Source organism: Narcine bancroftii, chromosome 10 (assembly GCF_036971445.1).
Source record: "Narcine bancroftii isolate sNarBan1 chromosome 10, sNarBan1.hap1, whole genome shotgun sequence".
Classification (NCBI taxonomy): Eukaryota; Metazoa; Chordata; class Chondrichthyes; order Torpediniformes; family Narcinidae; genus Narcine; species Narcine bancroftii.
The window spans coordinates 107,313,903-107,341,608 of NC_091478.1; the positions used below are offsets into that span (position 1 = coordinate 107,313,903).

The 27,706-nt window shown below is 39.4% G+C and overlaps 1 protein-coding gene across 15 annotated transcripts in view; it reads right to left on the reverse strand.

Annotated features, from left to right (window-relative positions):
* The window catches only part of cdh13 (cadherin 13, H-cadherin (heart)), an 813,941-nt gene that overhangs the window by 63,649 nt on the left and 722,586 nt on the right, over nt 1-27,706 (reverse strand). For 13 of the 15 annotated variants that reach the window (XR_011346021.1, XR_011346020.1, XM_069902201.1 and 10 more), the window contains 2 exons: nt 24,716-24,898; nt 23,309-23,562 (listed from right to left, as the gene is read on the reverse strand). Coding sequence is in view for 13 of the 15 variants with exons in the window: in XM_069902201.1 (XP_069758302.1) it covers nt 23,309-23,562; nt 24,716-24,898 (437 nt within the window). In the remaining 2 variants the exon portion in view is untranslated. Of the gene's footprint in view, nt 1-2,348; nt 3,236-16,820; nt 16,896-19,964; nt 20,406-23,308; nt 23,563-24,715; nt 24,899-27,706 lie in introns of those variants that run through there. The other 2 variants (XM_069902210.1, XM_069902209.1) reach the window with 2 other exon arrangements.

The following is a 27,706-nucleotide window of genomic DNA, read 5'->3' on the forward strand; positions in this document are numbered from 1 at the left end:
CATTGGGCCAGATCCCCTGTAAATTGCTGGCTATCAGATCATTGGGCCAGATCCCCTGTAAATTGCTGGTTATCAGATCATTGGGCCAGATCCCCTGTAAATTGCTGGCTATCAGATCATTGGGCCAGATCCCCTGTAAATTGCTGGCTATCAGATCATTGGGCCAGATCCCCTGTAAATTGCTGGCTATCAGATCATTGGGCCAGATCCCCTGTAAATTGCTGGTTATCAGATCATTGGGCCAGATCCCCTGTAAATTGCTGGCTATCAGATCATTGGGCCAGATCCCTTGTAAATTGCTGGTTATCAGATCATTGGGCCAGATCCCATGTAAATTGCTGGCTATCAGATCATTGGGCCAGATCCCCTGTAAATTGCTGGCTATCAGATCATTGGGCCAGATCCCCTGTAAATTGCTGGCTATCAGATCATTGGGCCAGATCCCCTGTAAATTGCTGGCTATCAGATCATTGGGCCAGATCCCCTGTAAATTGCTGGCTATCAGATCATTGGGCCAGATCCCCTGTAAATTGCTGGCTATCAGATCATTGGGCCAGATCCCCTGTAAATTGCTGGCTATCAGATCATTGGGCCAGATCCCCTGTAAATTGCTGGCTATCAGATCATTGGGCCAGATCCCCTGTAAATTGCTGGTTACCAGATCATTGGGCCAGATCCCCTGTAAATTACTGGCTATCAGATCATTGGGCCAGATCCCCTGTAAATTGCTGGCTATCAGATCATTGGGCCAGATCCCCTGTAAATTGCTGGCTATCAGATCATTGGGCCAGATCCCCTGTAAATTGCTGGCTATCAGATCATTGGGCCAGATCCCCTGTAAATTGCTGGCTATCAGATCATTGGGCCAGATCCCCTGTAAATTACTGGCTATCAGATCATTGGGCCAGATCCCCTGTAAATTGCTGGCTATCAGATCATTGGGCCAGATCCCCTGTAAATTGCTGGCTATCAGATCATTGGGCCAGATCCCCTGTAAATGGCTGGCTATCAGATCATTGGGCCAGATCCCCTGTAAATTGCTGGTTATCAGATCATTGGGCCAGATCCCCTGTAAATTGCTGGTTATCAGATCAATGGGCCAGATCCCCTGTAAATTGCTGGCTATCAGATCATTGGGCCAGATCCCCTGTAAATTGCTGGTTATCAGATCATTGGGCCAGATCCCCTGTAAATTGCTGGCTATCAGATCATTGGGCCAGATCCCCTGTAAATTGCTGGCTATCAGATCATTGGGCCAGATCCCCTGTAAATTGCTGGCTATCAGATCATTGGGCCAGATCCCCTGTAAATTGCTGGCTATCAGATCATTGGGCCAGATCCCCTGTAAATTGCTGGCTATCAGATCATTGGGCCAGATCCCTTGTAAATTGCTGGTTATCAGATCATTGGGCCAGATCCCATGTAAATTGCTGGCTATCAGATCATTGGGCCAGATCCCCTGTAAATTGCTGGCTATCAGATCATTGGGCCAGATCCCCTGTAAATTGCTGGCTATCAGATCATTGGGCCAGATCCCCTGTAAATTGCTGGCTATCAGATCATTGGGCCAGATCCCCTGTAAATTGCTGGCTATCAGATCATTGGGCCAGATCCCCTGTAAATTGCTGGCTATCAGATCATTGGGCCAGATCCCCTGTAAATTGCTGGCTATCAGATCATTGGGCCAGATCCCCTGTAAATTGCTGGCTATCAGATCATTGGGCCAGATCCCCTGTAAATTGCTGGTTATCAGATCATTGGGCCAGATCCCCTGTAAATTACTGGCTATCAGATCATTGGGCCAGATCCCCTGTAAATTGCTGGCTATCAGATCATTGGGCCAGATCCCCTGTAAATTGCTGGCTATCAGATCATTGGGCCAGATCCCCTGTAAATTGCTGGCTATCAGATCATTGGGCCAGATCCCCTGTAAATTGCTGGCTATCAGATCATTGGGCCAGATCCCCTGTAAATTGCTGGCTATCAGATCATTGGGCCAGATCCCCTGTAAATTGCTGGCTATCAGATCATTGGGCCAGATCCCCTGTAAATTGCTGGTTATCATCTGACCCCTTTTCTGTTTGTCTCTGATTTTCTGTGCCTCTGCATTGAAATGTAGATACTGGAAACAAGCTATATGACAGGTGTGGCACATGCAATTTCCTGCTGAACCACTGAACTCACATATAACTCACATGTCGCACATACTATACACAGCAAGAGCACACTGTACAGAGATGCAGGAACAAATGAACTTCACATCTGTAGCATAATCCAATTTATTTTAGTGAAATCACCAACTCCATAAAATGGAATCTTATTAACAGTTTCACTCATTTTGGTGCTTTACATTTTTAATTACTGTCAGTTACTAACTGACCATCAGAAGATGATTAAAAGGCCATCAGGGTGATCTAGGGAGTGGAGCCTCAGCTTTCATTGTCTTAGATCTGCTTTGATTTGTAGATGTCACATGCTATGGAGAGTGAGCTCAAACTATCTTCCATGTCCAACTAAGATTGTTGTCGTCAGATTGTCATCAAATTTAGGCAACAGACTGGATCTGGCTTTAACACCACAAAAATTGAATAGAATGAAGTCAGATTTATCATATCAATGTCTTAGGAGCGGTGAAGAGGCAGATACTTTCTTACACTCGACTTGGTCATATTCTAAGATAAAACTCTTTTGGGCGGACCTAAGGGAATTTTTAGAATAAATTACAGGTATAGCATTCCCATTAAACCCAGACTTATTCTTAATGGGGAATATAGAAGGAACAAGATGTAAGATGAAATTCTCAATTTATCAAATTACATTTGTTAAAATAGTTTTAGCAGTAGCGAGGAAATGTATTGCAGTGACTTGGAAATTGGATTCACATTGAGGAATGGGAAGATGGAGTGCAGAAATTCAAAGCTGTATCCCTTTAGAGAAAATTTACATATAATTTGAAGAATAAGATCGGTTTAATTCCAAAGTGTTGGAATGCAAGAAGTAAATCACAAAGTTCTGTAGACACTGTGGTTGAAGTAAAAACACAAAATGCTGGAAAAGCTCAGTAGGTCAAACAGTGTCCTTTATGTCGCAGAACCAACGTATCGGGCTTGAGCCCTTCATCTTTGCTTTGCTACATAAAGGATAATGTGTTGGAATGCGAAGCTCCAGTCAATCATACTATTTCTTTCTTCTTCTTTCTTTTTATTACTGTTTTCTTCCTTTTTCTATATAGGACCTTTTTATAGGGTAGGGGGTAGGGGATTGGGATGGAGAGAGGACATAACCATCATGTAATGTACAAAATTCTCTTCATTTTAAACGCACATTGTATTGTAATAATGATTCATGAATTACTTGTATAGAAACACTTTTAAATAAAATATTCAAAGGTGATCTAACTTTTATTACTTCATGGGAGTTAGATGGTACACATGGGTGACTGTGTTTCCGACATTGCAATGGCAATTGTTCTTCCAAAGTGTACATCATTGGGTATTAGTTAATATTGGCAATGTTTTTCTTCCCTTTCAGCAAGCAAGCGAATGATATGGAATCATAATTATATTAAATGCATACAATTTTTAAATACTTCATTCCCATCGAACAGAAAATATTGTTGAGGGGATAAAATGTTATTTGTTCATCAAGAAATAAGTAAAATAACCTGGTAAAGAGTTGAATTCCATAGATAAAGAGGTAGGGAGGAAGACACGTCGCACATACTATATACACAGCAAATAAAGAATTGCAAATAAATACTCAACAGGTCAGACAGCATCCATGCATAGAAATGATTAGTCAGTGCTTTGGTAAAAAGAGAATTGGAGTTTTTAGCCCACACAATAAAGGTTTCCTTTATTCTTTTTATGGCACCCATGGCGGGAGAGTCTAGGATAAGAGGACACAACTTTAGGATTGAAGGGCATCCACTCAAAACAGAGATGCAGAGAAATTTTATTAGCCGGAGGGTAGTAAAGCTGTGGAATTTGTTGCCACAAGTGGTAGTTGCGGAAAAATCCTTGGGTGTAGATAAGGCAGAATTTGATGGATTCTTGATTAGCCGGGGCATCAAAGGTTATGGGGAGAAGGCTGGGCAGTGGGGCAGAGCAGGGAAATAAATCAATAGAGTAAAAGGCGGAGCATACTTGATGGGCTGAATAGCCTTATTTCTGCTCCTATATCTTATGGTAACTCAAAATATAAATTGCAACTCAGCAGTCAGAGGTTATAATTATATCACAACCTGCTTGTGCAGGCATCTTTCATTAGAAACGTGAATAGGATATTAAACTGGAAATAAATTAATTCCAAAATAGCACAACCACGGCAATATGTTTTGTTGGGAGGAAAATCATGTTGGTTAATTATATTAAAGAAATTGGGTGAGAAACTAATTTACAAAATGTGGTCTCTTTCTGGGTTGGTGCTGTTGAAGATTGACGCTACCTGGAATTAAATGCTATTTCCCGATTGTTATGCACACACATCCTCAAGCAATATTCTGTTGAATGGATGACATGATTTCCAATCAGTCATACATACCATAATATCTTCCCATGCAGTTTTCTTTCGAGCTTTTGTCGGTGAACTTACACTAATTTGTTCCAGGAATAAACAATCTGGGACAAAAACTTTGACTCTTTTGACTGTCACTCCACTGCCTCCATTCCCACTTCCCACAGCCTATTCTCACTCCACTGCCTCCATTCCCACTTCCCACAGCCTATTCTCACTCCACTGATGTATTTATGCTTAAACTCAGATATTAAAGCTTCTTAAGTTCCCTGATAGGGCACATCAGTATTTATTGACAGGGGTTAGTGAACAGTTCAGAATCCACAAAAGCTGAGCACCATGATTTGTTCTAAAGCAGAAAATGTGGTTATTCTACAGTTACATTTTGAACTTTGGGCTTGCTTCATAATTTTTCTTGCTGCAGTGTTGTACAGTTAATTTTTTTTGACTAGATTTCTTTAAAGTTATTGATGCTAAATGAAGTGAGCTGATTGAAAGCTACTTTGATTACCTCTGCCAAACTCCAGTGCAATGGTGGAGCTGGTGTGATTACAGGAATCTCAATTTACTGTGAAAACAAGTTCTAATTTCAACATTTGGTTTGTAAATATTGCAAATTTCACTTCTAGTATGTATGATGTTGGGTAATTTTATATCTGTAACTATTGACAAAATTATATAGGCTACAAATGGTTAGTGTCGAACGTAATTATTAATAAAATTCACTCAGCTGCTCTACCATTTCTTTCATGAGCATAAGTGTCTGCGCGCACACATGCAGGCACCCTCCCCCCCCCCCATGCGTGCACACATGCACACCCCCCCCCCAATAAAAATCAAACAATAAAGTGCTTAACTGAAAGGATCTGCTGGGAATTGGGTTTAGAACTTGCAGCCAAATGATTGAATATCACTGCATAATAAAATCAACTTCAAACATGCCCCTCTTTGCATTTTTTCTCTTCCTCAGAAGATTGTGTCACATCATTATCCGATTGTATTTCCCCTTCTCCTTCATTTCATATTCCCTTTCATTTCTGTTTGAGAATCTTGGCTCTCCACTGAATTGGATGGTTTAATTATTAGTTTCAATCAATGTTATGAGTCCATAACTGTAATTGCAAATTAACACAGATGCATTTAAAGGGGGCAACATTACTTCTGACCATCATAATGCTATTTTCTTACAGATTCTACAAATTTCTTCTGAATGTATTTTAGGTAATGTTTGAGAAAACAAATTGATAAAAAGAATGCCAAGATTTTTGAAGGTCAATGAAATGCAAATGGGAATGGTACTACCAAGTTGTTTCTTTGTGGGCAATGTGCTGTAATCATTAAATCATTAAAAATTGAGGACAATCTTGAAGCCATTGTGAAATTGCCTCCAGAGGTGATTTTTTTAAAAACTGTTTCTGAGGTTTTTTTTCAAGCAAAATCAACAACTTCCTGTCACAGACTCATAATATACATAATATATACACACTGCTTTGACCTTTTTTCCAATAATTCTTACTTCCTTAATTATGGTTTTAATATCTAGTCCTTATTTTAAGTAACATTTGATTCTTGCAACTTTCTACAGGTGTGCCGTGGAGAGCATTCTGACTGGTTGCATCACTGTCTGGTGTGGAGGTGCTGATGCGCAGGACAGGTAGAGGCGACTGAGAGTTGTGCATTCGGCCAACGTCACCATGGGCATCAGTAGAACATCTACAAGAGGCAGTGACTCAAGAAAGCAGCTTCTATAACTAAGAACTCTCACCACCCAGGCCAGACCCTCTTCTAACTACTGCTATCAGGAAGGAGGTCCAGGAGCCTGAAGACGAAAACCCAATGGAACAAAAGCAATTCCTTCCCCTCCACCATCACATTTCTGAATGGACAAAGAACCACAGACACCACCTCACCCTTCCTCTTACTTTGTACTAATATATTTATTTTAAAATAGGATCCTTTATAGCAATTTGTGCACCTGCAAAAGCTGCCACAAAACAACAAGTTTCATGACACGTTCATGATCATTGATTGTGATTCTCATCTAACAAAATAAATGAATAAATACAACTGGTAAAAGTTATTACAGAACTTAAAGTGGATTAATCAACTGCTGCTTAATTCCAATTCCTAAACATTCTGATTATATTCCAATTTAGCAACTAAGGAATCTTACAAGTAAAATGACACCATTCAAGGACCCATGTTGACAATCTGGCCAATTCTGTATATTTCTGTAAAATTTCTTTGTAACTTTTTTTTAAAAGAAAATGAAGAATGCAAGAATTAGATGTAGGAGTTGGTGATAATTGCCTGTTCCTCTGCTCGTAGCTGATCCTACACCTGCCCTCCACTTTTCTTTAACAATTGATAAATTCATTTGATGTTCAAAACTTATTGGTCTCAGCTTTGAAGTTACTCATTGATTGATCATTTAATATCCTTGTATAATGATAATTTCAGAGAATGTAAAATCACTGTAAAAAAATTTCTCCTCATTCTTGCCCCCAAATAGTTTCTTCTTCTCCTCAGAAAGCCCCTCACAATTGAAGAATTGCTTGACTGAGTTGGCAGGATGGTGAGTTTGGGAAGTGGCATGTTCATTTTTTTAAACTCTGAGCTACTGTGAGCTTAGAATGAAAGGAAGGAAATGCTCCTCCATTTTGGTCAGATGAGATGTTAGACTCTTCCAAGAAGACTTTGGATCATCTACTCTGTTAACCAGGTAATTCCTTGCTCTATTAGAGCTCAGGATAATGTGTCTATTTCAGGAGGCTGGTAATGTAAGTCTGCCCATCTGAATTGATTGAATACAGTAATTGTTCAAGCAATGGGTGTGTTGGCATACTGCTGGTTTGTTTATACTGCCAATGGCCTTGAAAGGATTTTACATAAATACCATTGATGAGTAATTCCTTTCTCAGAAGAACTGAGGAGGGTACAAATCACAGCTGCTCAGTAGGCCATGAGTCTATTGTTATCTTGTATTTGAATGTGCGTGCGTGTGTGTGTGTGTGTGTGTGTGTGTGTGTTTGTGTGTATGTGTGTGTGTCTGTGTATTTTTGTGTGTGTGTGTCTGTGCATGTGTGTATTTGTGTGTGCGTGTGTGTGTGTTTGTGTGTATGTGTGTGTCTGTGTATTTTTTTGTGTGTGTGTCTGTGCATGTGTGTATTTGTGTGTGCGTGTGTGTGTGTGTATGTGTGTGTCTGTGTATTTTTTGTGTGTGTGTGTGTCTGTGCATGTGTGTATTTGTGTGTGCGTGTGTGTGTGTATGTGTGTGTCTGTATTTTTTGTGTGTGTGTGTCTGTGCATGTGTGTATTTGTGTGTGCGTGTGTGTATGTGTGTGTTTGTGTATTTTTTGTGTGTGTGTGTCTGTGCATGTGTGTATTTGTGTGTGCGTGTGTGTGTGTGTGTTTGTGTATTTTTTGTGTGTGTGTGTCTGTGCATGTGTGTATTTGTGTGTGTGTGTATGTGTGTGTCTGTGTATTTGTGTGTGTGTGTCTGTGCATGTGTGTATTTGTGTGTGCGTGTGTGTGTGTATATGTGTGTGTTTGTGTATTTTTTGTGTGTGTGTGTCTGTGCATGTGTGTATTTGTGTGTGCGTGTGTGTGTGTATGTGTGTTTGTGTATTTTTTGTGTGTGTGTGTCTGTGCATGTGTGTATTTGTGTGTGCGTATGTGTGTGTGTGTGTATATGTGTGTCTGTGTATTTTTGTGTGTGTGTGTCTGTGCATGTGTGTATTTGTGTGTGCGTGCGTGTGTGTGTGAGTGTGTGTGTGTGTATGTGTGTGTGTGTGTATCTGTGCATGTGTGTATTTGTGTGTGCGTGCGTGCGTGCGTGAGTGTGTGTGTGTGTGTCTGTGCATGTGTGTATTTGTGTGTGCGTGCGTGTGTGTATTTGTGTGTGTGTGTGTGTGTGTATGTGTGTGTTTGTGTATTTTGTGTGTGTGTGTCTGTGCATGTGTGTATTTGTGTGTGCGTATGTGTGTGTGTGTGTATGTGTGTGTCTGTGTATTTGTGTGTGTGTGTGTCTGTGCATGTGTGTATTTGTGTGTGTGTGTCTGTGCATGTGTGTATTTGTGTGTGCGTGCGTGTGTGTGTGTGTGTCTGTGCATGTGTGTATTTGTGTGTGCGTGCGTGTGTGTGTGTGTGTGTGTGTGTGTGTGTGTGTGTGTGTGTGTGTGTGTGTGTGTGTGTGTGTGTGTGTTACCCAAAACCATTGTAGCTTAGGCACAATTCTGGAAAGTCATTCGAAAGTCAGCCTTAGGCATCGAGTGTTGACATGAAGACTCTTAAACCGATGCAAAGACATAATTACGAATGAGGTGGGAGAGACTGAGGGATCAGGACTGCTGAAAACTCACAAATCTTGGTTGAGTTGCTTCCAGAGCCAATATCCTTTTAAATGAGTGGTGGTCACAACTCCCCTTTTCCTTTCATTGGGGAACCCAAATGTCTGACTTCCACAAAACTTCTAAAAACCCTGGTAAAGGTCAGTCAAAGTGACCAGCACAATGGTCACAATCCAATGAGGCAAGTCTACTGCTTCCTTTATCTAGATCAAACAAAGGGACCTTTTCTTTGGTCACAGTAGAGTTCAATAAATCCCTTTCAAAATGACTTTTCCTTTTGGCCATAGTGGTTCAATAATTCCCCTTCCAAAATGACCTTCCCTTTGGTCATGGTGTGGTAGACTAATTCTCAAATTCTCCTGACAGGGAGTAAGAAACAAATGGTCCATTAGCACACTGTTCCCTCAGATGAGTGCTCCTTTAAAATGGCTGCTAATCACAAAGCACCTGTTCCTTTAGGTGTGCCTCTCACATGACTCTCTCTACCTGTATCACTGGAAAAGCAACACATTTCCTCTCTTCGCTCCAAAATAATGAAGTTGGTGCATGCCATTCTCTCCACAGTTGTGAATGGTAACAGGTTATTCTAGCCATTAAAGTGAAAGTCTCACTAAAGTGATTGGTAGAAATAGTCAACACTCTGAGTTAGGATCCTATTTTTTAAAATTTATACATACAGCACGGTAAAAGGCCTTTTCAACCCACAGCTCATACCACCCATTTACATCCAATTATCCTACAACCCCTGGTATGTTTTGAATGGTGGGAGTAAACCGGAGCCCCAGGGAAAACCCACACAGTCATGGGGAGAACGTATAAACTCCTTATAGGCAGCAGAGGATTCGAGCCCATGACCCAATCACTGGCGCTGTAACTGTGTTGCACTGACTACTACGTTAATCGCACTGCTGTATCAAAACTAAAGCAAAAAGTGGGTGATATGATGTACATGAAGCCACAAGGAGCTGTACAGGGATTAAAAGATGATTGGACGAAAGACCTTAAGACATAGGAGCAGAAATAGGCTTTTTATCCCATCAAATATGCCCCACCATTCAATCAAGAGCTGAACCACTACCCGGCCTTCTCCCCAGAACCCTGGCTAATCATGAACCTATCAATTTCTTCTTTAAATACGCCGAATGACCTGGTCTCCACAACCAGCTGTGGCAAAAAATTCCACAGATTCACCACCCTCTAACTAAAGTAATTCCTCCAAATCTCTGAGCTTCAATCCAGAAGTTGTGTCCATTTGTCCTAGACTTTCTAACAACCTTTCTACATCTACTCTGCTACCCTGTCCATATCATTCAATATTCAAAACATGGGAGATCTGGGAAGAAAGAGAAGTCAAGTGAGACATTGGTGGGGGCAGGGAGGGGAAACAAGAGACAAAAATAAAAACAGGTGTAGAAGAGGAAGAGATAAAGACAGTGGAACTAGGTAGAGGTGGGAGTTATCTCAGATTAGAAAAAATAATGTTCATGCTATTAGGTTTAAAGCTGGTCAGGAAGAAATGATGTGTTTAGATTTAGTGTCATCTTGACAATGGATGAGACTGAGGGAGGACATAGATATAGAAATACTAAGGAATTTAAATGACAGGTAGCTGCTAGAAGTTCATTCAAATTTCTACGGCCAGACGATTTTAAGGAAGAGGGCACTGCAGTGGCCTAGTTCTTATTTTCTCACCTTCCCACCCTCTGACTCCAAATTCTTCAGCGAAAGGAAACATCTTCTTACCATTGTCATTTCTTCTCAGAACCTTTCTTTCTTTGGCTTGGCTTCGCAGACGAAGATTTATGGATGGGTAATGTCCACGTCAGCTGCAGGCTCGTTTGTGGCTGACAAGTCCGATGCGGGACAGGCAGACACGGTTGCAGCGGTTGCAAGGGAAAATTGGTGGGTTGGGGTTGGGTGTTGGGTTTTTCCTCCTTTGCCTTTTGTCAGTGAGGTGGGCTCTACAGTCTTCTTCAAAGGAGGTTGCTGCCCGCCAAACTGTGAGGCGCCAAGATGCACGGTTTGAGGCGATATCAGCCTACTGGCGGTGGTCAATGTGGCAGGCACTAAGAGATTTCTTTAGGCAGTCCTTGTACCTCTTCCTTGGTGCACCTCTGTCTCGATGGCCAGTGGAGAGCTCGCCATATAACACGATCTTGGGAAGGCGATGGTCCTCCATTCTGGAGACGTGACCTACCCAGAGCAGTTTGATCTTCAGCAGCATGGATTCGATGCTGTCGGCCTCTGCCATCTCGAGTACTTCGATGTTGGTGATGAAGTCGCTCCAATGAATGTTGAGGATGGAGCGGAGACAACGCTGGTGGAAGTGTTCTAGGAGCCGTAGGTGATGCTGGTAGAGGACCCATGATTCGGAGCCGAACAGGAGTGTGGGTATGACAACGGCTCTGTATACGCTAATCTTTGTGAGGTTTTTCAGTTGGTTGTTTTTCCAGACTCTTTTGTGTAGTCTTCCAAAGGCGCTATTTGCCTTGGCGAGTCTGTTGTCTATCTCGTTGACGATCCTTGCATCTGATGAAATGGTGCAGCCGAGATATGTAAACTGGTTGACTGTTTTGAGTTTTGTGTGCCTGATGGAGATGTGGGGGGGCTGGTAGCCATGGTGGGGAGCTGGCTGATGGAGGACCTCAGTTTTCTTCAGGCTGACTTCCAGGCCAAACATTTTGGCAGTTTCCGCAAAACAGGACGTCAAGCGCTGAAGAGCTGGCTCTGAATGGGCAACTAAAGCGGCATCGTCTGCAAAGAGTAGTTCACGGACAAGTTGCTCTTGTGTCTTGGTGTGAGCTTGCAGGCGCCTCAGATTGAAGAGACTGCCATCCGTGTGGTACCGGATGTAAACAGCATCTTCATTGTTGAGGTCTTTCATGGCTACAGGGGAATCACGCTGCTCTCCATTGCAGGCAAAATCTTTGCTAGGATTCTCCTAAATAGAATAATACCTAGTGTCGCCGAAAATGTTCTCCCAGAATCACAGTGCGGCTTTCGCGCAAACAGAGGAACTACTGACATGATCTTTGCCCTCAGACAGCTCCAAGAAAAGTGCAGAGAACAAAACAAAGGACTCTACATCACCTTTGTTGACCTCACCAAAGCCTTCGACACCGTGAGTAGGAAAGGGCTTTGGCAAATACTAGAGTGCCTCGGATGCCCCCCGAAGTTCCTCAACATGGTGATCCAACTGCACGAAAACCAACAAGGTCAGGTCAGATACAGCAATGAGCTCTCTGAACCCTTCTCCATTAACAATGGTGTGAAGCAAGGCTGCGTTCTCGCACCAACCCTCTTTTCTCAGAACCTTACACAGGATATATCTGAATGAGGTCACTTCTCACTGTTCAGAATTCCTGAGTATACATCACCCTTACTCATTTTCATTGAAGAGAATGAGTTCCTTGATCCACTCAGCAAACAGGTGAATCTTGAGTGTACTGATAAAATTAATACATGTATAAAACTCAAATAATCAGTACCCTCCAGAGTTAGTTTGATTTGGTAAAAAAAAACCTCCATTTGATTTATTAGGCAACAAATCATGTCATTATATTAACACTCTGAGTTGTCACATTTTTAATAATGATTCCAGCATTTTCCTGGCAATTAATGCCAAGATAAGAGAATCTATAGTTCCTTATTTTCTCTTGCACTCCATTCTTAAAATGAAAAAAATATAAAGATTTATCAATATTCATTTGTTTTAAAATTATTTTAAAACATCTTTTTCCAAAAGTAAGTGTTTAAACTTGATCGTGCTAGAGCGGAGAGCACGGAACCATGAGTGTTTAATTGCTGGAAGTCTGGTCAAAACAGGAAGGTTTTCTAATTATACTTATTGATCCAGTGCTCTCAAATTCAGTAATCCACGTCTCTCACTAACACCACTGCTTTCACTAAACTACAGAGAAGCAGAAAAAAATAAAATAATAGATTTAATTTCTCTTTACATTTTAATTTTTTTGAGGTACTGAAGGCCATACTTTCTGATAAAATAACTGCAGTCTGAAGTATTTATCTAATAATATTTAAAAAAAAGACAAGTGAATGAATATTTGTCAAAAATTCATTGTATTTTTTAATCTACCCTGAGCAGTTGGATTGTGGACAGTTTTGATCCCTGCATAATAAGATTACCTTTATAAACTAGCTATGGAGAGGAATATAATTCAGTGGGTTGACCCATTCTAATTAGAAGAGACGATAATGAATTATATATAACTGTCAGCTCCCTGGTATTAGTTTGTCATTATTTATTCCAAAGAAATATGATTTTTATATCACCAGGCAGTAGCTTGTGGCATTAAATCTCTGTTTACTTAATCAAAATTTTAAACTGATAATAGCCTTAAGCAGATTTAGCATTTACCACAGTAACTTCCCCAGGTAGCATTGAAATGTCATTTTTTATAGTGTGTTTTATAGTGTGTTTCTGACTTTGTTGCAAGAAATATCATATATTAGTTTATCTAATAGTTAAAAAGTTACAACAAACACTGAGCTTAAAGTCTGTGACTTTAAGATATGAAGAGATTCATAGAATTGAACTTAATTACAGGAAAAAGCTGCTGAGGTGAAGTTTTTGTTGAATGGTAGAACTGGTAAGAGGCACTGAACGGCCTTCGTCTCCATCTGGATCTGATGTTCTCATATACTTTCTTGCAGCCAATTTTTTTCTGATAATTAAAGTTCACTGAGTTATGTAGATCATAAATGCAGAGTATTTCATCTCCATAATTTGAAACAAAATCACAAAATAGAAACATTATTAAACAGATCCATCAAGTAACAGTAAAACTAAAATTAAAGCAAAATATGAAATGAATGAATATTGAATTATTATGTGAAATTAAAGCTGAGGTTTTTTTCTGCAAAGTAGTTCAGGATTGTTATAAGAGTCTATGTTAAAATATTTGGTGCTGAAAGATGTCATTGGGACCAACATGTTGAATGCCACAGCAGATTTGATTCAAATGTTTGTTTCATATGGATGTCACAGTTAACATAACAAAATGCTGTTACAGCGTCAGCTACAGGGGTTCGAATTCAACACCGTCCATAAGAAGTTTGTACATTCTCCCCATGTCTACATGGTCTTCCTCCAGGTGCTCTGGTTTCCTCCCATCCTTCAAAACATACCAGGGTTGTAGCTCAATTGGATGTAATTGGATGGCACAAGCTCATGGGCTGAAAGGACCAGTCACTGCGCTGTATGTCCTTTATGTTTCTTCTCACTCTAAATGAATTGCTTATTCAGGACAGGCACACATCAATTAATGGGTACATGGGTATCAAAGCAGAGGGAGGGCACTTCCTTTGATGGAGAAACATTTCATACTCTCTCAACTACCTTGGTGTCCACCATCAAACAGCCTTTGGCACCAAGTACCAGGCTGTGCACACCATTGGTGCCATTTTGAAAAATCCATAAAGTGTGGATAAAGCAGGTGAGGGCAAACTGTGAGTTATTTATCTGGAAGAAGCTGGGAATCTATATCACCCTATATACAGGGTAAATGGCTAGAGAAAAATTGGCATGATGGTAATGGCCATAGAGGTGGTTCTTGCTGCCACAGCGTCACTCGACCTCTCCCAATCCCAAATATTTTGGCAGAATGTGTCCCTTATCCAGAGCAAATCCAACACATAGTCAAGCTCCACTTGTTTCAATGGGGCAATCAGCCTCCATCATAATAAACTACTGAAAATGTCATCCAGCTGAAATGATTACTTGTGTCACTGGATCCAGACTTCCACAGCTGAGTAAAAAGGAAAGGACCATTTAAAAATCTTCCCCCCCCCCACCCCCCCCCCCCCCGTCCCACCCTACAGATTTCTCCTACAAATGTACAGTGCAGACATTTTGAGGACAAATGGTGTTTATAATTATGGATAACCACCTTTTTCTGTTAACCATTATTTCCCATGGATATATAAAGTTTTATTGACTTGAATTTTAGTAATATTTTGCAACAATTCTGAACAAAACTGTTGGCATTTACACTGAAATGGAAGAGGCCCTTGCACGCTAAATCAAGATTCCTGACAGGGTTGAAATAGTCAGCTTGGTCTACTGCAGGACTCTGCCTGACATCCAGCTCAGTTCATGGGGCTATGTTACACTTAGTGTGGAATCCATAACCTCACTGATTTCAGTGGATCAGAAAGCAAAGTGATTTATTCAGTTCCAATTTTATTTATTTTTAATTATTCTTAATTGATATGTGTGTTTGGGGGCTTTCAGTCAATTTATAATATTTGAAGCATTGGATATCATTTATTTCATTGTTAAAACAGTATGTTTCCAATTATCCAAAATGCTTAGGACCAAACCTATCCTGGTTAAGGGAATTTTTCAGATATTCGGACACTTTGTTTCAGCGGGCCAGTGGTATCAGGAGAATATTTATATCGGCTGTCGCTGATCCAAACACCTCCCCATTAAGTTGCCAATCCCCGACACTTCCCCACACCTGTCACCAATCCTGCCTGGGAGCCCAAGGTCTCATCTCACCTGGAAGCCCTCTCCACTCTTGCCCAAGCATGCTCTCTCTGTTTGTCCAAGCCACGCTCTCTATCAAATCCCCTTTTAGCAGGTCACTGAAATTGCTGGAGGACAATGGAGAATTTCAGCGATCCCTGCTGAAAGGGAATCTGACAGAGGGAGCGGCTCAGGGGACCGGGGAGAGAGCAAGACTTGGGCAGGTGAGCAGGGAGTGAGCGACAGTCCGGATATTTATGGTCCGTTTGTTCTGAGAATAATCACCTTCAACATTTTGCATGTAGATAGTATCCACGAGGGTAATATTAGTTCCCTTAGAAGCAATTTTTCAGAAGCTAATGCTGGAAGCACGTAGAAGCTAAACAAGGAACTACAGTATATTATTGAGTGGATAGTTTTCACCTTATGTAAGAATAATTGGATGATTTGTAAGGAAATGGTCCAGGGTGGTCTAAAAAATTTCAACTTTTTTTTCAAACTGCGAGTCATGTCACACTGTAAAAAACTTTCAGACCAGAATTCCGGTTGATTGATTTTCGGTTAATCAAAGGTATACTGTAACTTCTAAATCTGTCTGAGTGTCAGAGATACGATGAGAAATTTTAAACTGCTCACAGTTCTTACAGCCACTAATTGTGAGGATAGGGCTTTATTGGATATCAGAGGCGTCTTGGGTGTTATAGACGTGGTTTCTTCTCTTTGATACATTATTGCTGACAATATACTGCCAAAATCACATACTCAAAGATAATGTTTGGATGTGTGGGAAGGTCCACAGTATCCCTTTCTCTAGCCCTCATCCAATGTCTTTTCAAAAGGTTTGATAAACTCTATTTTATCGGGAATGAATGCAGATCATACCCACTTTCTGCAGAGAGGAGATTTTCCTTGAATCCCTTTTATAATTTTTCACTAGAATTTTGAATGCGTTCTGCATGGTTTTTGAAGTTGCTCATTTTAAACCATCTAGACCATTTTGTACACTTCAACCAAATCTCTTCTCATCATTCCTCGCTTCTAAGATACCAACTTTTCGAGAAAACCCTGCCATTGAATTCATTCACCCTCAAACCATTCGACTAAATGTTTTCTGTGTTCCAGTCAGACCACCTCCACCCTTCCTCGACCCTGTCACAACATCCCCACATGCAGGATGCATGGGGCTTTTAGGAAAGGGCCTGTGAACCCAGATCAGTTTTGTGGGATGGGGTGTGGGGGGAGTCCCAGCAAGTAATAGCTGGAAATGGTACAACTGTCCCAGCAAGATCTGTCCTATTTCTCTTTTTTGCTGTTTCTTCTTTCAGTCTGTTAGAGCATTACTATAATTTACTGACTGATAAAACATCAAGTTACAAATAAAATCTTCTAATTTCCTGCCTCACTTGAAAATTGGTAATTTTCAGACTGAGTTTTCTACTTTTGCACATTCAGTCCAAGTTAATTACCTGGTACTATTTCTGCTTCTCAGCTTCTTAATGACTTGGATTATGCCCCTTGTAATCTTCCTCCATCAAAGTAGACTGTATTTTGCAGTTCATTTCGAACAAAGATCCCACATGATGGAACAAAGAAATTCTTTCAGGAGATTAAAATAAAATGTGTTCAATTGAATCCAGAAGCTTCAAAGCTGCACTAACTTCAAATGCACCTGGGATGTTAGTTTGATTATTTCAAAGTATACATAATGCATACGAAGGAGCATGCATACAAAAAGCTTTCCCTCAAATTGCAGACCTACACAGTGCAAAATATTAGGGTACGCAGGGAACATATGTAAAGACTAACACTCCAGATTTTGAAAGAATAAATGATTTGGAGTGGACATGAAAATCATTTTACACCGTTAGAAATCTCACATTTTGTCATCCCAGTTTGCTGACAGTTTCCACGACAGGGGTGAGTTAGAAGAGGCAAACGAACAACTGTCTGCACTAATGCGAAGTGGAGACTCAGGGTTGCAGTTCTGGTTCTGACATTCAAATGGAGCAGCATCCTGATTCCTGTTGAATACACACTTCCTTTTGATAAAATACATGCCACTTAATGCAGTATCATTGGAAATAGAAAAGACTGAAATATACTAATCTCCTCCATCCTTCCTTTCAAAACAAAAGGTACATGAGTCATGCTCTACAATTAAATTTAAATGCATTTCTGTGGAAGGGTGAAAGCTTCAACTTCAATCTAAAATGCTTTGCAAGATGATGATAATTTATCAGCCCGTGGATTATTCTTTTACGTTCTACCATTTATCTGTTCCTTTCATGATCCCAAGCTTTTAAAAATTGTTTCAGGTTTCCAACTCTGGGCTAATTTCAGATCAGGGTTTTGAACTTGAAGACACAAAGGAAACTGCAGATGCTGGAATCTGAAGTTATACATGATCTGCTGGAGGATCTCAATGGGTCGAGCAGCGTCCGTGGGAAAGAAAGACTCGTTGACCTTCCAGGTTGAAAATCTTTATCGAGAGATTGTATTCTTAAAAGAGGGTTTAGCCCGAAATGTTAAGACAATGGGAAATGATTACTCCAAATTAAAGTAATGGTATCACTCTGGTGCAGATGAAATAGAATTATTTTTATGTGTTGTGTGACTGTATCATCCTGAAGTAAACTGCAGCATCAAATTTCCTTACACAAATGAAACAGAGAAGTTATCGTACAAGGAGCGTTTGACAGTTCTTGGGCCTGTATTTGATGGAATTTAGGAGAATGGTGGGAGGGAGGGGGAATCGCATTGAATGCTGAAAGCCATGGACAGAGTAGATGTGGAAAGGTTGTTTCCCATGGTGGGAGAATCAAGGGCAAGAGGGAACAACTTCAGCATTGAAGTGCGTCTGTTTAGAACAAGGTGCGGAAAAATTTCTTCAGCAGATGGTGGTGAATCTGTGGAGTTTGTTGCCATGGGCGGTTGTGGAGGCCAGGTCATTGGGTGCATTTAAGGCAGAGATTAACAGGTTCTTGATTAGTCAGGGTATGCAAGGTAAAGGGGGGGGGGGGGGGAAGTCTAGGCAGTGGGACTGAATGTGGAAATGGATCAGCTCATCACTGAATGGAGGGGCAGACTCGATGGGCTGAATAGCCCATCTCTGGTCCTATGTCATAGTCTTATGCTGCATGTAAAAGAAAGGTCAAAAATAAATCAAAACTTCCTTTCAGTGGTGCACAAGGGAACTTCACTTCCAACCTGTGTATCTTAAGATAGAGAAAAATAAAAACATCAGGAAGCCATGAAACTCCTCAGCATTCAGCGAGGTCCCTATTGACCTTCCAGCAAGGACCCTACTGACCTTCCAGCTCCTTGCCACTTCTATGTATTGATTTGAATCTTTAAATATTCCCAACCATTAGGTATACTGCACTTTTTGGCAACATTATAAATTGTGGTCTTTCATCTAATATGATCATTAACTCTGTAGCTGTTTTCAGGCTATTTTCCTGTTATTGTTTTGTGTCTTAAAGAAGAAATATATCTTGATAATTATTTATTACTTTCTAAATGTTCACCAGTGGTCATTTACACTTTTTAATGTAGTTTCTCTTCTGTTATGAATGATTGATGCCTTATATCTTTTGTAATTTGTTTTAGTTAGATAAGATCCTAATCACTAATTTGAATTAAATCACTCTTGGCCTATATTGAGAAACAATACCATATCATGGCCATTCTTCCCTGAAGATCCCCAAACTGCAAGATTATTGATTAGATTTAAACATGAAACCCTATAGACACTGTAATTCACAGGAGTGCTGGAGAAATTCAGCAAGTCACACAATGTCTACAGGCAGGAAAGGAAGGTGACCAATTTTTCAGGTCTGAGCCCTTCGTCAAGTAGGAGCAAAAAGCAGGGAAGGGCCTGATTAAAAATGTGGGGTGAGGAGATGAGAAGAGGGAAGAAGGGATAGGGGGAGGAGCACAGACCCCACCCCTTCCCTCTCCATTAGGAGAGCTATTCCCTACCCCATCACTTCTCAACTTTTTTTTTTCTCCTGCCCTTCCACCCACATCCACCTCTTGCCTGTTGACCTGTTGTCTTTCTCCTCCCTCTTCTCTCATCTCTTCCCCTCACCTTTTTTATTTAGGTGTCTTCCTGCATTTTGCTCATTCCTTAATGAAGGGCTCAGGCCCAAAATGTTGGTTATATCCTTTTATTTCCTATAGACCATGGCTGGCCAAACTTGCTTAACGTAAGAGCATAAACTTCAGATGTTTGAGAACCAGAAGGCATTAAACAAAATTGTGTACATGTTTTTACACTTATATGCAAATTTTGTTACTAACATTTCTTATATTAAGAAATACATGTCACTGCACTGAAGTCCCTCCTTCGAGCAAGTGCGAGCAATATTATTTTGTATCTGACATATCTTGAATTTTGTTCTGTTCCCACATGACTCATTTTGAACCCTATTGCATGTTAATTTGCAATAGAATGTTGTATTTTACATTTATTTGTTGACTGGTCCCACCCCTGTCAAATCTGGTTATTTTGATATTGTTGCATTTTACTGTAAACAGTCTTTTGCAAAAGGTAAATTGGATTCAATGAACAATATTTTATGAAGTAACCTTTTGTAATGTTTGATCTGCTGTTGGCCCAGTTATATGCAATTGAAATCACTTTGCTTGTCTGTTTTACCCAGAATACAACATGGACTATTTGATGAGTATCTCCACAAGTGATCAAAGTCAGTTCTTAATATTTCATTTCCAGACAGAGTCTCCCGTCGTGACTGCAAAGTGAATCTCTCCCCTTCTCTTAGGCTCCAATACTCTGACGTCAATTAAGCCACAGACCAGCCCTGCTTGCAACATGGATAAGAGTTGGAAGTGAAGCCCCACCAATGTATTGTTTTACTAGTCCTGCACTAGCGGACAGTCTGTGTCTCTCATTGAACCTTACATTTAGAAGGATGAGCAATTCATTGGCCACCAGCAGCCCCCCACTTGCTTTCCTTTTGTTTTTGTTTATGCTGATCTGTTTCAGATATTTTTCCATCAGTGCCGGTTTGGTTTTAAACGATGGAAACCTGGATAAAATATGAATGTTTATGCAATTAATGGTGCACTCCATAACCAAGGCCATTTATTAAACTGGATAACCATATTTTTGTGTTTGAGCTGCACTTTTATTTGTTACTTCACCCATTTCCCGAACACATTGCCACAGTAGTGTATATTTATTTAGGGGGGCCTGTAATACCATGTGCCAAGCTGTGTTTGGCTTGTAGCAAAACCTCACCCTGTAGCATCCCACTGGAAAGATATAATTTTCAATGTTTACTTGTGATATAGAGATAATGGTACTTTTTATAAGTTATCTTATCACTATATAAAAGTCGAGTCATTATTTAATTTCAGGTAGGCAGGTTCCCAAAACTGAGTTTAACATTGCTAGGAAGACATTTTTTGAATACACACGGTAAATATCAGAGACAAAACTGCATTAAGCCATCCTTGACTTGGTTGAGAAGGTTGTGGTGAACAAGCTTATTGAGTTACTGCAGTCCTTGTAAAGTAGATTGCTGGTTCCAGGGTTTTCACTCAGTGAAATTATCGTAAGCCACACCCATTAAAACTACCATTGGGAACACCAGCTCATACAATCTCTATCACAGCCAACATATTTCCATGAAAGAGTGGCATATGGCTCACAAACCTCAGTTTGGCCACCCTGGTATAGACACTGTGTGACCTATTGAGTTTCTCCAGCACTTTTGTATATTTGACAAGGTTATGAATTACCCATCTCATTGCTCACCAATCTCTCATTGTTACTAAACATGATACAGTGTAATCCAACAAAAATTCTTTCTTATATGGTCTATGATTTGAATCCTTCACAATATCATTCCTAATTTAATTTTCCACATCTACATGTATAATTATGGCTCTCATGCATATTTCTCATGTTTCTGGTTTTGTAGGCATTGATTTGTTGCAAAACAATTGTGAGACAGTCCAGCACCAGTCTTGCATTACACAACATAACCATTAAGCTTATCAGAACTCCTTTCACAAAAGCAGCTGAATAGACCATGCTGTCTGGCTTTAGCAAATGTGAAGAGAACTTTGAATGCTTCTGCTTGAGTCTGACATTTTATAATATTTAAAAATGTTTCAAAATTAATGAAAGTATGAAAACAATTTTAAAATGTATTATAATCCTCAAAACTTAAACTACAGGAACTTAAAACAGCGTAAACTATTAAAAACATGAAGGCGACACAATTAATTTTTAAAAACCTAATACCTCCTTAGAGTTATTCCCCTTCTTACAAGGGAATGGTTTAATTTCATCACCTCTAAACTGGCAGAGCTTCAATGAACAGATTAGTCAGCTTGGCTACTGACCTACTGCACTGGGTTGTATTTATCACTGAAATGCATGAGGAGTTCATACCATTGGAAGAGGTGGTTAAAATTAGGTTCAGTTGGAATCGTCCTGTGACTGGCAAACACTAACTTACTGCAATCACAACATCTGAAGACTTTTGTGTTTCACTAACTTACCTTTGCCAGCTTTCTACTTGGCTGAAGGCAAGTTCTGGCCTACTTGACATTCAAATACTGTGATACCAAGACATCCACAGTGATGTCATTTTTGGGGATTCTTGCCATGACCACGCCTTAAAGGAAACCAAGGTGGAAGAAACTTTGGGGCTAGAGATGTTAAGATAAATACATAAAGCAATAGTTATTTTGGATCTCCCTGTGGGCCAGGTTTTCTTCTGGGCGCTTCAGAGCATAACCTCCTAAAGACAATTTTGGACTGAAGGGAAAAGTCTCAAGGGGGATTAGATTGAACCAGTCAGCATGTTTAATGTGGTACAAGGAAGAGACATTTTAAATGAAAGAACCTTACTGCAAAACTCAAAGGTGCTGGAGAAACTTAGTAGGTTTCACAGCAACTATAGGAAGTAAAGGGTAACCAACTTTTTGCAACTGATCTCTTCATCAAAGTATAAAAAAAAGCAAACAGGCACCTGAAGAAAAAAGGTGCGGGGGGGGGGGGTGGTGGGCGATGAGAGAAGAAAGGACAAGCATGAGCACAGTTTAAGAGGTAAGCAGTAATAGGTGGAGATAATGGAGATAAGAAAAGAAAAAAGTTCACCTGGAAAACACAACACTGGCATTTTCACCCCCAGATTCAATGCATCGAACATTGATTAAAAATATATTCCAATTTATGCTTTGTTTTGATATTTTGAACAATTGATTTGTGCTTTTGATAAATAATTTATCACATACAGATCTGCTCCAGCTTGTAATATTGCATCTTGACTCATTCACAGTAACGTTCAATACAAAGCATGCCCAGAGCTAACAAAGGAATTCAATTCAGACAACAATCACCTCCCATCTCTCCCACCCTCCCATCTATCCCACCCTCCCATCTATCCCACCCTCCTATCTATCCCACCCTCCCATCTCTCCCACCCTCCCATCTCTCCCACCCTCCCATCTATCCCACCCTCCTATCCCACCCTCCCATCTCTCCCACCTTCCCATCTATCCCACCCTCCTATCCCACCCTCCCATCTCTCCCACCCTCCCATCTATCTCACCCTCCCATCTCTCCCACCCTTTAACCTGTGAATTGCTAAAGTTCACCACTTGCATTGTGGCTCTTGATTTTGTTTGGTCTCTGTGCACAAATGAAGAACTATAAAAACATGTATTTTTGACATCCATGTGACAAATACTGACTCTTGATTATCCATGGCCATTAAATTCTGGTGTGTAAACTCTGTGAACAGCAATTTATTCAATTGAAATGGTAATCAAGAGTTTTAACATATACTTGCTGAACTTCAAAATTCAGCTCCTCTAAAATCAATCAAACTAAATTTCATAAATGTACTTTGATCATCAAACATTATTGTATGGCTTTTTTAACTTATACAGGATAGTTACTTTGTTAAATACTTACTTAATTTTCTGCTTCTGTAGAATATCTTGGTCAGTTGCATTCACTGTCACTATAACTGTGCCGATTGGGATGTTCTCTGGTTTGACGACATTTGTTGGGTCTGGGTTAAAAATAGGTGGCTCATTTGCATCGGCAACTGTGACTTGCACTGTGGTGGTAGAACTGGGACCGTAAGAAATCTCAGGCATGATTGGATCTTCATTCTCCACTTTAATGAGTAGTGTGTGAAATGCAGATCTTTCATAATCCAAAGACTGAAACAGAAACAATTAAAATATTTAAATTGCCATAAGAATAAAAAATGTGGAGCTTCCTAACTGTGGGTGCTAAACAGTATCTTCAAAAAAGATTATTCATTTTAAATTAATCCCCACCCATAGCAGATAAAAGTTTTGTAACATATTGGTTTCTTTATTTTTGATACTGGTGCTTGCAAAGTGAAAATTATTCCAAGAGATTTTTTTGTATTGAGTAAAGGAAACTCCTAATTCTCTCTTCTTCCTTCTTGAACAATCTACTCATTATCTTGGATAGTTCCAGCAATTCCTAGATCAGTTTGGCAGCAAATTTGAGTTTGCTTCCAAACTCAGCTCAGTGCTGACATTTAATCTTTCTGTGTGAGTCATTGGATTATAAACAACTAGGGTCCCAACATCTAATCCCTGTGACACCCCACAAGGCACAGACTGACAATATAAAAATGACTCTTTATTCGTAATCTCTTTCATTGCATTAATTATCTGGGACCTGGTTGTTATTGCAAAGCCAGCATTCATTGTTCATCTTAATCATCTTTGGGAATGTTTTTCTATTTAATGATGTTTTAAACTGTTGATTTTGGTCATCCTAAAGTTTGGGCGATGTCTCTTCCTGTTTTATCCTTATTTTTCAGCCTCATAACGGCTTCTTTGACTTTCATTGGGCACAACTCTCGTCCTCGTGTTGGAAAATGGCAACTACAGGCTCCAAAAGTGATGAAAAGCTTAGAAGCCCAGCTCTCTTCTACCTGCACCAATAACGCAATTAAACATACCCATTAACACCTGTGAAGCCAAATGTCCCAAACATTATTATGACCTGAAACGGAGGAACTATGTATAAAAAGAGCTGTCATTTTTACATGGTCAAACCAAAATGTACACAAATAACCTTGAATAAAATCTGGAATGTGCACTTTAATCACATGTGAATTTGATTACAAATTTTAAACTGTGGAGCATAGGGGCAAAAAAATGAAAAAAAAAAGTATCTTTGCCCCAAACATGGAGGGCACTGTCCGTACCATGAATAATTTTGGCGCCCAACTTCACGCTGATCTAATTCTGAGGAATCTAATGATCTTTCTTTCCTCAGCCATTAGCACCCTTCCAAAATCGCCAGTGGACACCACACCAGGAAGGTACTTACTTTATCAACAAATAACATTCCCTCATTAGTTTTTGGATTGGTTTCTATCTTGAAGTTCCTGTCAGGATTTCCATTGATGATGGTGAAAACAGCTCTCCCTGCTCCAGTTGCTGGGTCATCATTGTCCTCCACAGTAAGATTTACTATAATGCCAGTAAACCCTTCAGTCACTGTTGCTTGAAACTGAAAAGAAAAGCCATTGTTATCACAAGGCCTCAGTCATAAATTAAAATAAATTACACTCATTTTCTATGCACTTATGTGATGTTAGTTTTCTACTGGGTTTAGTTTTCCTGCCAACAAATTATTAACTGATATTATAAACTCAAGTATTAGTCGACCTTCTGAAGAAAATAAATTTACATTTGTCAGTATCCTTCACAGAATAACAGAACTACATTTTATTTTTAAATATCCTGTGATTACTCACCTTCTTTTGTGGAGGAAGATACAACGTTAACATTTTAAGACAATGATCTTTCATCAGACACATTTTATCAGGAACACAGTTTAATTCCATTGTAGCCCTCACCAGCATATCACTACGATGTAAGAAAATTTACCTTGTCCTTTCATGCCCATTGGTGGTCTGATTAGTAGGTGGGAGATCTTTTGATTGGGAATCCGTTTAATAAAGTCTAAGCCTAGGTAGGTGCAGTGAGGTGATAAGAGATCTTGGGGCAAGGGAGTGAGGTGTTCTAGATCAGTGGTTTTCAAACTTTTTTTTCCACTCACATTCCACTTGAAGGAATCCCTAATCGGTGCTCTGTGATTAGTAAGGGATTCCTTCAAGTGGGATGTGGGTGGAAAGAAAATGTTTGAAAACCATAGCTTTAATCATCCCTAATTGACTCGTTATGTGCATGGTTTCATATCTCCAAAGGAAATGGGCCAATGACAATTTTTCTCAAACAAAATATTTCAGTAACAATTTGGTCTAGAGCAGTGATTCTCAACCTTCCCTTCCCACTCACATCCCTCTTTAAGCAATCCCTTACTAATCACAGAGCACCAATGGCATAGGGATTACTTAAAGTGGGATGTGAGTGGAAAGAAAAAAATTGAAAACTTTCACATGTGATTTCAGGATAAATAGCAAAAAGTGAGTGCAAGCTGCCTTCAAGGCAGGCTACCGTATAGAAGTAAAGGGTAGCTGCTTCCTGGGGAAAGTGATGGATAGAGGTATTCCAGAAGAATCAGTGCAGGGAAACTACTGCTGTTCATAATTTACACAATGATTCAAACTCTGGAAACAAGAGAATTCTGAGGAATATTTTGTAACAAATTACAGGACATTAATAAACTTGTATTTCTAGATCCAATAATAAAATATAACTGCTTGCAGAAGAACCCTTCTCACTGTGGAACTTAAAACCTTTTAATTTTTACACATTGGTTTAGAAATTTCTCTCGATTCCCGTACAGTTATTTACACTTTGGTTTCTGATTGGGCCTCAACTATTATGACGAACAACTTATTTTGCTTCAATATGTTTACTTGCGACACACTTATCTGCAATCAACTTATCTTGATACAAAGATATTGTATTAATAGCATTGGATAAAATTGGTCAGCGTGCTGGCACTCTATGTAAAAGTTATGAGAAATAAAATCAATTAAATATAGAGAAGAGTGATTGATTATTTTTGATCCTATCTCAAAGTTACTCCACTTTTGAACATGATAGAGTGAACCATGCTAGAAATAAGGTGTGCATTGATCTTGGGAATCTCATTTTTAAATAACACTGACCAAGTCAACAGTAAAGGTTTTAAGGTTTCATCTAATTGGATAACACTGCAAAGTTCAGGGGTTATAATGTTAGGAAAAGCAGGCATTGTGAAAATAATTTCATCTTAATTTGGAAAAAAAAAAGAGATACTAACACAGTCTATTTTTAGCTTTGGAGTTATTTAAGATAAATACATGGCAATATTTCAGATGGTCCCAAACATGAATGTAAATGTTATGCATCATTTTAAAAAATGTCATGTTTTTACTTCAACTTCTAATTCCACTTTATCAATTTAAATCCTCGTTAATGACTCCTCATTTTTCTCTAATGCTGACTGCAGGTGAATGGTTTAGTGCACACTCAAGCTTCTGCATATGCCCTCAAAGCTCTGACCTGGAATTACCATAATATGAATATATGTATGAATGTGACCTAAACTCATCATTTGTTTCCACTGTTCCATTGTACACAAGATCACTACAAATAGCTGATAACTTGTATTCAAAATGAGATCAGATTCTCTGCCAGTTCCCCAGTTTGTTGAGAATACCATACCAGTCAAAATATATTTTCTTAAATATTTTAATACACAATTTGAAGTCATTCCAACATAAACATTTAATGAAAATGAGGAAATCACTAGTGCTATTGTAAAAATCCTACTTTCTTAATTAAAAAAAACATTTATTTGTTTTGATATAATGTTCATATTTTGATGGTTTATATTTGCATATGTGCATTTTGCTTCTGTAAAACTGCTATGAAACACAGCTTGGCAATTTCAGATAATGACTCAATCTGAATTCGAGTGCTAATAATCTGTGGTAGATCAAAATAATTCTTTGCCATTTGTTCAGTTTCCACAACTATTTTATTGTGCTCTAAAATCTTACAAATTTTTCAACAAACCCACAAAACTACATATGGGGGAAGAAAAAAACTCATGTAACTTGTCAAATTCCACCTCGAGTTTTATAATTAACCTGGCCAACTTGAAGCAAATATTGCAAAAATACATGGATTGAAATGACAATACTAATGAAAAGATAAATAAAAATAATTATATGCCATTACACAACCAAAATAGAAAATGAAGGCAAAACTGGAAAATGTTTCTGTTTTCGGAACAATTGATCGTATGGACATCAATGTTCACATGAATTTGCTTCAACTACTTTCCAAAAGGTTCATATTTCTTCATGATCACAAATGGAAAATCTTCAATGATCCAGCATGTTTCAAGCAGAATTTTATA